The 12,736-nt window shown below is 38.7% G+C and overlaps 1 protein-coding gene across 1 annotated transcript in view; it reads left to right on the forward strand.

Moving 5' to 3' along the window:
- The window catches only part of LOC308041276 (multidrug resistance-associated protein 1-like), a gene marked incomplete at its 5' end in the record, with an annotated part of 40,653 nt that overhangs the window by 12,618 nt on the left and 15,299 nt on the right, over positions 1-12,736 (forward strand). The window contains 8 exons of the mRNA XM_080345848.1: positions 4,213-4,359; positions 5,437-5,521; positions 5,636-5,702; positions 7,348-7,474; positions 8,867-9,043; positions 9,566-9,733; positions 10,779-10,965; positions 12,527-12,596. Coding sequence (XP_080201974.1) covers positions 4,213-4,359; positions 5,437-5,521; positions 5,636-5,702; positions 7,348-7,474; positions 8,867-9,043; positions 9,566-9,733; positions 10,779-10,965; positions 12,527-12,596 — 1,028 coding nt within the window. The remainder of the gene's footprint in view (positions 1-4,212; positions 4,360-5,436; positions 5,522-5,635; positions 5,703-7,347; positions 7,475-8,866; positions 9,044-9,565; positions 9,734-10,778; positions 10,966-12,526; positions 12,597-12,736) is intronic.

The raw sequence follows: 12,736 nt of genomic DNA on the forward strand, positions 1-12,736 counted from the left end.
ATTGAGATCTTTGGATCTTTAAATCCCACTGTTAAAGTCCACTGGAAAATAAATGAAGACTTCAGAGTCTTGGGTCAACTGGTTGAGGGATCAGGAGTACAAGTAGTGTTCTCCCCTGTCCTTCCAGTTGGAAGGAACAATGAGGGAAGATACAGGAAAACCCAGCATATCAGTACCTGTCTCTGAGCTTGGTGTCACCGGAAGAAATTTGAGGTTTTTTTGATCATGGGTTGTTCTACAGGACACCAGGTCTGCTGGCAACAGGCAGAATACATCTCTCTCAAAGGGGTAAAAGGATCTTTGTGCAGGCATTAGCAGGACTCATTGAAAGAGTTTTACACTGGATTTGAAAGGGAAAAGGGATAAAACCAGGCTCACTAAAGGTAAGTCTGGAGGTCAGCATGCCAGTGCTTGAGGGATGGGGTGCTAGCAAGATCCTTTGGTCTGCCATCTCAGTGGAGGTAGGGGATGGAGATCCATGCTACAGTAAAGATGCAAAGGTTATTGATGTGCTAGAAACCATGGAAGTACCTGAGACCGGTCACACAGGAACTGGGGCTTCTCCACCAAAAAAGGTGGCCCAGCTGAAGTGCACACAGCACACAGCATGGGCAACAAGCAGGAGTTGAAAGACATTGTGCAGCTAGAAAACAGTGATATAGTTGCCATTGCAGAAACATGGTGAGATGACTACCACAACTGGAGTGCTGCATTGGATGACTATCTGTTCTTCAGAAGCGATAGGCAAGGAATGAGAGGAAGCTGGGTAACCCTGTATGCTGGAGAGTGTTTTGACTGTCTAGAGCTTGATGATGGTGATGAAAGGCTCAAGTGTTTATGGGTAAGAATCAGAGGAAGGGCCAACAAGGCAGATACCATGATGGGAGTCTGTTATAGACCACTCAACTAGGATGAAGTGACAGATGAAATATTCTTTAAACAGCTGGGAGAAGTCTCACAATCACTAGCCATTGTTCTCATGGGGGACTTCAACTTATCAGATGTCTGCTGGAAATCCAATACAGCAGAAATAGTCTAGAAGGTTCCTGGAGTGTGTGGAAGATAACTTCCTGACACAGCTGGTGAGTGAGCTAACTGGGAAAGGTGTCCCACTGGACCTGTTGTTTTCAAACAGAAAAGAACTTTGTGGGTGATGTGATGGTTGGAGGCCGTCTTGGGCATCGCAATCATGAAATGATAGAGTTTTCAGTTCTTGGAGAAGTCAGGAGAAAGTTAGCAGAACTGCCACCTTGGGCTGCTGGAGGGCAAACTATGGCCTGTTTAGGAGACTGGTTGGCAGAGTCGTTTGGGAAGCAGTCTTGAGGGGCAAAGGAGTCTAGGAAGGCTGGACATTCTTCAAGAAGGATGTCTTAAATGCTCAGGAGCAGAGAATCCACATGTGCCAAAAGATGAGCTGGTGGGGAAGAAGACCAGCATGGCTGAACAGAGAGCTTTGTCTGGAACTCAGGTGATAAAAAGAGAGCTTATGATCTTTGGAAGAAGGAGCAGGAAGCTCAGGAGGACCACAAGGATGTTGTGAGATCATGCAGGGAGAAAATTAGAAGAGCCAAAGCTCAACTAGAACTTAATCTGTTTCTATAAATACGTGAGCAACAAAAAGAGGGCTAAGGAGAATCTCCATTCTTTATTGGATGTGGGGGGAAACATAGTGATAAAGGCTGAGTTAATCAATGCCTTCTTTGTCTAAGTCTTTAATAGTAAGAGCAGTTGTGCTGCAGGTACCCACCCCCTTGAGCCAGAAGACAGTGACAAGGTGCAAAATGAAGCCCCAATAATCCAAGGGGAACTGGTTAGCGACCTACTACACCACTTAGACACAGGCAAGTCTATGGAGCTGGATGGGATACACCCAAGGGTTCTGATGGAGCTGGCAGAGGTACTCATTAAGCCACTTTCAATCATTTATCAGCAGTCCTGACTAACCAGGAAGGTCCCAGTTGGCTAGAGGTTGACAAATGTGATGCCCATGTACAAGAAGGGCCAGAAGCAGGATCTGGGGAATTACAGGCCTGTCAGTGTGACCTTGGTGCCAGGGAAAGTTATGGAGCAGATTATCTTGAGTATGCATACAGGACAAACAGGCAACCAGGCCCAGTCAGCACAGGTTTATGAAAGGCAGGTCCTGCTTGAACCAACTTGATCTCCTTCTGTGACAAAGTGACCTGCTTAATGGATGAAGGAAAGGCTGTGGATGTTGTGTACCTAAACTTTAGTAAAGCCTTTGACACTGTTTCCCACAGCATTCTCCTGGAGAAGCTGACAGTTCATGGCCTGGATAGGCGTACTATTTGCTGGATGAAGAGCTGGCTGGATGGCCAGGCCCAAAGTATTTTGGTGAATGGAGTCAAATCCAGTTGGCGGACAGTCACGAGTGGTGTTCCCCAGGGCTCAGTATTGTTTAATCTCTTTATCAATGATCTGGATGAGGGGATTGAGTGCACCCTCCCTAAGTTTCTAGATGACAACAAGTTGGATGTGAGTGTTGATCCGCTGGAGGGCAGGACCAGCTGGATTGATGGTCTGAAGCCAATTGTATGAGGTTCAGCTGGGTACTGCACTTGGGTCACAACAACCCCAGGCAGCGCTACAGGCTTGGGGAAGAGTGGCTGGAAAGCTACCTGGCAGAAAAGGACCTGAGACTGATAATTGACAGCTGGCTGAACATGAGCCAGCAGTGTGCCCAGGTGGCCGAGAAGACCAACAGCATCCTGGCTTGTATCAGGAATACTGTGACCAGCAGGAGCAGGGAAGTGATTGCCCCCCTGTACTTAGTGCTGATGAGGCCTCACCTCGAATTGTGTGTTCAGTTTTGAGCCCCTCACAAGAAAGACATTGAGGTACTAGAGAGAGTTCAGAGAAGGACAACAAGGCTGGTGAAGGTTCTGGTGCACAAGTCTGATGAGGAGTGGCTGAGAGAACTGGGGCTGTTTAGCCTGGAGAAAAGGAGGCTGAGGGGAGACCTTATTGCTGTTTACAACTACCTGAAAGGAGGTTGTAGCATGGAGGGTGTTGGTCTCTTTTCCCAGATAACAAGTGACAGGACAAGAGGAAATGGCCTCAAGTTGTGCTACGGGAGGTTTAGATTGGATATTAGGAAAAATTTCTTCATGGAAAGGGTTGTCAGACATTGGAACAGGTTGCCAAGGGAAGTGGTTGAGTCACCATCCCTGGAGGTGTTTAAAAGGCATATAGATGTGGTGCTCAGTGACATGGTTTGATGATGGACTTGGCAGTGTTAGGTTTATGGCTGAACTCAATGATCCTAAAGGTGTTTTCCAACCTAAATTATTCTGTGAGTCAGACTGAAACCTTCATTAGGGATAAATGACCACCATTAACTTCGGTTACATAAACTGATACCTTCTAGTGCTTAACTCAAGATATGTAGGAGTTGAAGAGGAATTCTCCTTGGGAATAGTGAAGGGGAGGATTAAGGCCATCCTTCAGTCTGTAATCTTCATAATAACTGAATTATTTGAAGCAGTGAGCAAGAAAAATCAAATTTTGAATTAAATGCAGTGAAGAATCACACTTCTTATTTCGGACTTTCTTAGGAGTCCTTCTTCTATATGACCAGTTTAGTTTAGGACTCCTAGTTTAAGACTTCTGAACTCAACAGAAGTCAGAAAAGACCCATAGGACAGATTCTTAAATATAGGCTTTTCTGGGTAATTTTGAAGGCTTGAGTATCCATTGTGTAAGACTCCAGCTTACTATCTGATGACTACTCACTAGATTTTTGAAAAAAAATCCAAATGGTCAAAATAAAAATACCTGCAGTAAATAATTATATTTTGTCTCCAATATCACAGGAATAGCAAGAAGAATTTTTTTTTTTTAAGTGATTTTCTTGAAACATAATGTTTGAGTGTTTTCAAAATGAAGGAATCAATTCCTAAGATGGTAAAGTTATTTGATATAGTTTCATGTGTCGGGTCAAACACAGGAGCCATGTGTTTTGTTTTCTAAAATTATAGTATTTCTGCAATCAGTATTGCAGATATGCAGTAATTTCCATCTGCAGCAGTTGCAAAGTTCCCATTTATACAAGAACAGAAATGGGATCCTACGCTTTTGAAAACCAAATGAAAATAGTATCTGTGTATAAATTTTAGCTATAATGCAATTTTGCTTTTGGATATTTTTTTTCTCTTTTTATTTTTTTTAAATTATTATTTATTTATTTATAAGGTATCACTGGCTACATTTGGAGTCTTCTTTCATCTGGACAAAGAGAATGTTTTAACAGCCACTAAGGTTTTTACATCTATTTCTTTATTTAATATTTTGCGACTGCCTTTGTTTGATTTACCATCCGTGATCTCTGCTGTAGCCCAGGTAAATACATTATGAACAATTGTTATAAAAGGCTGATGTTTATACTCTTTCGTGTTTCATCTACTTCTAGGAATGACTAAGTAATTTAATTATTTTAAGTTACATTTTATTGAGATGAAACTGCACAATAATTTTATGGATTGAGAAGCATGAAGGCTGTTTAAAGGATGTATTGCATCTAATTGTGACCAAGCTTTCTGTTTGTCACTTTTCTTCCTTTGGTGGACTAGACTCAGCTTCTCCTGCTCGCTCAACTTCTCTTCTTCACAGTCCATCAAAGATAAAGTATGAACAGTTTTGGCTTCATGTCTTTAAATCAGTCATTGTTCTATTTTGGAGCCCTTGGTACCAAGTAGAGGAGACCCTTTGTGGACTCTACAATACTGTTTTTGTCCAGTCATCACTGAAGGAAGTAGAAAAAAAAAGGAGTAGAGCTGCTGAGAATACCGTATCAGCAGCCTTCAGTCCTAATGGTTACCATATGAGTTGGGAACTTCTAGCTTTTAAGACTCTGTTATTGGTATATTATATGAGCTGCTTGTGAATGTACTGTGTCAAAGCTTGAACACAGCTCAGCTTTTTGTAAGGAAGGGGGCCACTGTGAGCAGATAATCATCCCGATTTGATTTCATTTATGGTTAGCATCTCACTTCTTCACAACACAGTGGACATCTCATGACACACACACGGTAAAATGTTGTCATCATTATATGAAGAGAGAGTTACTGTGAACTATTTCTTAAAACAAAAAAAAAAGCTAAAGTATTTTCACCGCAAGTTTATGAAAGCAAACTAGTTGAGTCAGAGGAACCAGACATTCATATCTGGCATGCTCTGTTACTTTATAACTACCAGTCACTAGATTCTCAGGAAAAAAAATATACTTATTTATGACTTTAGATTGTTTAGTACTTTAAGGAAAATAATTTAAAAATATCTAAACACCTTTTTTGTCTGTCTTCAAATAAGACATAAGAATATGTCTTTTCATATTATCTAGAACTTTAAAAGTATTATCTAAACATTTAGGGAGCACAGGCATGTTATAAATATTGTATATATATGTTAATCTTGCAGACTAAGGTTTCTGTGAGCCGTTTGGAGGATTTTCTGTGTGCTGACGATCTTAACCCTGAGGATGTCAATACAAACTACAATGGAAGTAAGCAGTAGTTATTAATTTGTAATTGGTAATGAGATTATATGGATGGTCATTAAGGAACTCAGCTAAGGGGGTGTATTAGCAACTCATTGCTCTTTTTCTTTACTTCAGCAGATCATGCTGTTGAGTTTATTGGTGCTTCTTTCCGCTGGGAAAAAGATGGCCTGCCAGTCTTAAAAAAGTAAGATATTTCTTACTTATTTTTATGAGCTCCTTTGGCAGAATGCGATGCCTATAGAGATTTGTTCATGTTTAATGTATTCCAATTCAGATTGGTTCATGATGTTACACACCAAAAAGAAGATAAATTATTGTTTCCAGGGTGTCCCATGTGATCAGTGTGCTCTGGAAAGCCAAATCTGACCTAGTTTCCCTGATACTCCAAGAGGAACCACATAAAGTGCATGTTCCCCAACATAGCGCTGTGTAAGTGCTATGGGAAACCCATGCTCTTCATTCCCTCTCCATTCCTTCTCCATTCCTTCTCCATTCCTTCTCCATTCCTTCTCCATTCCTTCTCCATTCCTTCTTCATTCCTTCTCCATTCCTTCTCCATTCCTTCTCCATTCCTTCTCCATTTCTTCTTTCTTACCACTTCTTGCCTCAGTTTGCACAAGGGAGATTTAACTGCAACATCAGTTTTTCATTAATTGCATTTTGGGGAGCATTAACTGGCAATATGCCATTTTGTTGTAGCATTTTAAATTGCTGACAAGTAAGCAAAAGTAGTTTATGCAGCCTTGCGTTGGATATTGATCTTAAAATTGGGCTGTGGCTTCCTTTGGAAAGAACAAATGAAAAATTTGCTTTTCTCACAGTGGTCTCCCTTGCTTGAAAACACCCTTCTTTTTGTTTGTCATTCATTTACAAGGTATTTCTCAGATGTAGATTCAGCTATGCTTAAACTGATATGCAGTGAATACATTGGAGGGTTAGTAAGGAAATGCAATGACCAAGCCTTGGAATGGAATGAAGAACCTATTTGATAAGCTCTATAAAGCTGTTAAATTTTACAAAGACAATTTAAGAGGTTACGGCCCACTTCGTCTAACCCTCTCACCACACTGCCTACCCTGTTCCTCTCAGGGCTGGGGGTATCAATTCCCATAACGTGGCATTGAACATCCACATCTCAGCCACCACAGCCTGAAATATTGTGTCCAGGTATGAGCTGCCTTCAGCATCATATACAAACTTCATTAAAGTCTAGTATGGTCTCTGAGTACAGTTTTCTCTACCTCATTTGTGCTCCAAGCTCCAGTCTGAAGGTACTATGCTTATTTTAGAAATCAAGAACACACTTAGATCCAGATAGCATAGAGTATGGGTACAGCAAGTGGCTCTCCTTATATGCCTTTAAGTTTGCGTACATGTTGTATTTATTTTGACAGCAAAATATGCAGATTACGAAGGTCATCTTTTGTTTACCCAAAAGGCTATTTTTTTCCTTAAGAGGGATCACACATTGGCTACAGTAGGTGTTACACGAGAAGTCTAGCAGTTGATTGTCAGATTAAGACAGAACATGAACCACAGGCCTGAGAAGAATATGATAAGACCAGTTATTGGTTAGACTGTTTCCCATTTGATTTGTTTGTGACCGGATCAAAGCACAACCTCTTAACTTCCAGATGTATACATTTTTACTTGAAGTCATTATTGCAAGTTTCTGAATGGTACATAGTAAAAAGATGCACAAACTGAAGTTCTGATTTCTTATCATTTTCAGGGTAAAATAAAGTATTTCTTTCTTACAGTGACTGAACCCATACATGATGGAGTACTTACAAAGAGGATAAATAATTTGTCTTTATCAATATTTCCAGCTTGAGTGTCAGCATTCCTGAAGGCTCTTTAGTTGCTGTTGTGGGACAGGTTGGATCGGGAAAGTCATCTTTTCTTTCTGCTGTTCTTGGAGAAATGGAGAAACTTGAAGGAACAGTTCAGAGAAGAGTAAGATTGTCTGTCTGTGTCCCCCTGCCCTGCCCACTCCTCAATACCTAAATTAAGCAGATCTGCTTTTGAAAGTGAAGTTTTTCCTCCTCAACTATTTATGGTTGTAGAAATACTGGCAAGAGTAGCTCCAGCTTCTTAAATCTTCAAAGAAAAGGAACACAGTGACACTTTGTTAAGAGTGTAACAGTTTTTCTTTGTTTTTAACCTAAGTGATTGCAAAACTATTTTGATATAATCTGTATAATTCAGTGCAAAAATCATCAGTGTTTAAGTCATATATCGACCCTAAACATGTAATGGTTGCTGGTTTTGAACAGCTGGACAAACATGACTCACTTGGAGCAGTTATAGACTGGTCTAGAAGATGATCATCTTTCTTGCAATGGCTTTTGTATAGAGAAGATACAGGATACAGAAATAGAGGAAAAAAATGAACTTTCAGCAGAGATTAAATTAAGGTGCTGTCTCTCCTAGTGATAAGATACCCTGTATCCTAACTTGTCTTGTAGTTACATAGACCACTGAAAATCCCCTTCACAGAATAGAGTTTAGGGAAGCTTTTTTTGTTTGGAGGAAGATATGGAGGAAGTCTCTCTGATAAGAGACTACAGTGCTTGAGCCAGTAAAGATCAATGGATAAGCTCGTTTGCAAGTGTTTGTGGCAATGGTAAACAGATGTCTTGGCCTTGAAAATAAGTGTTGAAAAAGAATCCACTCCTGTGGAAATGTAGGACAGTATCCTGTCAGTGTTGGGGGATGGAGGAGGACTCCAAGGTTGAGGTGTTCCAAATCTGAGAGTAGTAATTAATGGGAAAAATATCAGCTGTGTAGAATCTAATAAGGAAGGCATATACCCAACAAGTGTATCCATACTATCTATTTGTTGTAAAATTACTGTGTTTTCACAAGGCATGTAGCTTAATGTAAGAAAAGATCTAGGAGCATTTCCAGTTATCATTCCTGTGCCTAATTTCTAATGTCTGACACACTTCACAATATGTTATGTAAAAAGACAAACAATCAAATTGTATTTTGATATATACCTAATACAGACCCATTTTGCTAGGTATAAATCTTACAATGGATGCCTAGTTGTACTGAGCTATTTCCCTGAAATACTTTCCTCAATATATGTCCCAGGTCTGTCAGTTTTATTCAAAGTAATAATTATTTATAATAATAATTACAGGCAAGTTATTATACTGGAATATTCAACAGATTGGGTTTTTTACCTGACTTAGTCAAAATTTGTACAGTTCAATAATGCTCAAGTGTTTGAAGTAATTACTGGTTACTTTGATGTCAAGCTGGAATTTCAAATGTATTTTTAAATGCTATTTTTTATGTTCAGAAAGCTCAAGTAAAAAAATTGTTTACAATTCTTTTTAGGGTTCAGTGGCATACGTTTCTCAGCAAGCTTGGATTCAAAATGACACTTTACAGGAAAACATTCTCTTTGGTACAAATCTAAATAGGCCGTATTATGAACTTGTTTTAGAATCTTGTGCTTTACTGCCAGATTTGGAACAGTTACCGAATGGAGACCAAACAGAAATTGGAGAAAGGGTGAGAATTGGAGGTGTCAGAAATTATGCAATAAGTTATGGCTTTTATGTGTTTATATATTATCTATTTGATAATTTACATTGATGACTTGTCAGTCCTCTGCCAAGTACATCTAGCCTACCTCCTTATCTTACTTACTTTGAATTTAACTTCTGTTGAAGATCTGAATGCTTATTAATTTTTAGATGGGCTCTTTTCTGTACAGAAGTTTAAGTCAGCCCTCTCTGGTTCTCCAGGTTTTTTTTCTATACTGTAAAAATGCCTGCATAATTGTAAATAAAATGTATTTCTTAATTTTCTGAAGTACCTTGCATTTGCCCATTTTGGAGTGGGAAATTAATCAACAGAGCCCAAACTTTGTTCCAATTGCTTGAAAATTCAAATGTTACCTTCCTATTTTCATATCTAGTATAAAATTTACTTTGATTATCTGAAAAAAAAATAATGCTGAGACTGACTGTGCTATGCTGGTGTTTAGTATTTCATATTTAAATGTGGATTATTTTTGCTTTCTTTTCTTAGGGTGTCAATATAAGTGGGGGGCAGAAGCAGAGAGTGAGTCTCGCTAGAGCTTTGTACAGCAATGCTGACTTGTATCTTCTGGACGACCCCCTGTCTGCTGTAGATGTACATGTTGGGAAATATCTTTTTGAGAAGATAATTGGACCTTTGGGTCTCCTAAGAAGGAAGGTAAAATATGGTGGTTTACTTTCAATTTGGAGATGAACTGCTTTGTACAATGCAACAGAGTGGAAGTTCCAGTCATTCTACAAAAGCTCACCTAGTGTGTTGGTTAAAATTATTATGAATGAAGAGGCTGAATAAAAAGCACAGCTGATTGTGCCAATTTGAAGCGTATTGGGTACACAAAGGATAAACTGTAAAAAAGATTGAGAGCTGGCCTGACCTGGGAATGTGAAAGATGCATATAATATTTGCTCATTTCTTCTTTACCAGTGTTTTTTGAGGAGTGCTGTGATCAGTATATAGAAGGCAGGGTGGAGCCCTTTGTGGTCCCTCTTGATGCCTTACTGCAGTAAAAAGGTTGTATCCAGTATAGGTTATAGAAAGAAAGACTTCTTTTGAATGAAGAAATTCCTAGGGGAAAGTGGAATCAAAAGGAATAGGTTCTCCTGTTTAAAAACTGCTCATGTGTGAAGGTAAGAAAGCTTGTAAAAAACATCAGTGTTATAGATTTGTAGATTATTCCCACTGTCTGATGCCTGCAAAACTCATGTATTGTTATGAAATACTATTATTAATATGTTACTTACTGTGAAACAAATGTCTTTCCCTCTCTCCCTTCTCTCTTTTCTTCATTTACCTGCTCCATGGGCTATAACTATCTGGCAGAAGAAAGAACTCTAGTAATGTTAGACTTGTAAGCAGGTTTAAAAATTATACTATCAAACTACATGTAGGATATTAAAAGCTACAGTATCTACCTCTTCTCTTTACAACCTCATCTATACCATTCCTGACCAAAAGATGCACATTAAGAAACAGGTAAGTACAACTAATAGCAAGTAGGTATGAGCATAGAGTTTGACATTACAATCAGCAATTAAAAGAGTGATGTAGTAAGGTAGGCAATAAATAACAATAATAATAAAGTAGACAAATGAGCAAAATCCCAGAAAAGTTCCATTATATCATTCCAGCTATCATAATATAATGTCTACATTTAATTTAAGCTTTGTATTTATATGGTAAAATGGAAAACATTGTGTTTTAGACTCGTATATTGGTGACCCATAACTTAACAGTCCTGCCTCATGCTGATCTTATAATAATAATGGAAGAGGGCAGAATAAGTCAAATGGGGACGTACCAAGAACTCATTTCAAAGAGAGCTAATTTTGTGGAGCTTACTCGAGTCTTCAGTGCAGAGCATGTAAGTGAAGAGACAACGCCAATGAAAGGTGAGAAAATTTGTATGCTGTATTTGCTTAGTATTTTTCTTTTCACTCAAGCTTCTCAAAATATTCCTCCTCTTCCTGGAACTGAATAGAAAAATTACTGGAAAATGTAAAGCATTTCTGTCTACATTTTGGTATAGAATTAATAGGGTATAAACTGAAAAAAAAAAATCAGGCTTTAATGTCTTGAGATCAAATGGCTTACTCTTTTAAGTAATGAATGGATGGCAAAGCTGCCTTATGCAGATGTTTTCTGCTTTGACCTACTGTATTAATTACCTGGTAAAGTTCCCTGATTCTGCTAAGGATTTATCACCCAACAAGTAATATATGGGCATTTCAAATTAATCTTGCAGTGTCAATGTTTATATCCTGTTTTATATTGGTTGCTTCCCATTTCCATCACCTTGGTGATGTAATCATGGAGCACAGCAGGAATAGGAGAATACGGTCCATTTGTAGGAGAGAAAAAAAAAAAAGTAAACTTCTAGTACTCTTATGAAATACTTCCAGCCAAAAAGCAGATAGCATAAACAAACAAATACTCCATAGTACCTTAAAGCATACTTACAAATAATTCACGTGATTTGAGTTACTTCTGTACCTGGGTTGTTCAATGTATGTTCTTTATAACATTGACAATGCAGTCTGACCTATTTTCATAATCTACTTCGGGAGGACATTAATTGTGGTTATTTAATTCTGAGAGAAGGAATCTCTCCATATGACACAGAAGAATTCTATAATAGATAACTGACTGCAGACGTTTATAATCCTGGTTTCCAGTTAGCTTAGCAACTCTGAATTGAGCTTGTAGAAAGTACAGTGCAGTCTGGTGCACTTATTAACTTGGGCCATGTACTGGGGCCAGTACTTCCAAATATTTGCTGGGGTTTGATGAGGAAGAGTGGAAGGAGAGAACAGCAAATTTGCAAAAGGCAGCAGTCGGCTGTCTTTGTTGGGATGAAAGTGTGAGGTAGCCAAGTAAGGAAACATATTTTTCATGAAGGGTAATAAAGAGAGTAATGAGGAGAAGAATCACCATGCAATGTGTTGTGATACAAATTATACAGTAAAGGTACATTCAGCAGGATGGATGAATGTAGGAAACATATCTTCATCTTAAAGGATCTGTTGACAAAAATAACATCAAACATGAAAAAGAAGAAAAAATCCCTTCATGGAACAAAAAAGATGTTGACTCCTTTCATTAACACAAAAGAGCAATTTTGATTTTCCAGCCATGATGCAAGAATACTTTGAGATAAGCACATGTTAATACTTGCAGGGATACTAATAGTTTCACTAAGCAAGAATGCAATTCCAGAGAGACTCTAGGCTCACAGGAGAGATTTACTTGCTGTCACGGTTCTAGCATTTGGTCATGAATGTGTCTGTCTTGTGTAGTTGGAATCCCAAGACTAGGTTGGCTTAAGGATCTTGTAATTTAAAATATTCCCACTCATCATTTTGTCCCCATTTTTTAGTTGTAGATTCTTGTACTCTACCTGTCTACTCATGGTATAATACTGAAAATATTTTTTTATTTTTTTTTCTATTATAGCGAGTCCTTCAAAAGAAGAGGACCAACTGGGCAGGAGTCTTCAACAAAGAGAACCACTGAAACATAAAAAGTAAGTATTTAAAAAAAAAAAAAATAGCCATTGCTTAACTGATGCGTTGCTAGAACAACCCTAAATGCTGAAGGCTGTGCCACTGTGCTTCACTGTGTAAACATGGGTTAAGCCTGAATGCCTGTTAGCAGTCGGCAGGA

The sequence above is a fragment of the Nesoenas mayeri genome (assembly GCF_963082525.1).
Source record: "Nesoenas mayeri genome assembly, chromosome: 1".
Classification (NCBI taxonomy): Eukaryota; Metazoa; Chordata; class Aves; order Columbiformes; family Columbidae; genus Nesoenas; species Nesoenas mayeri.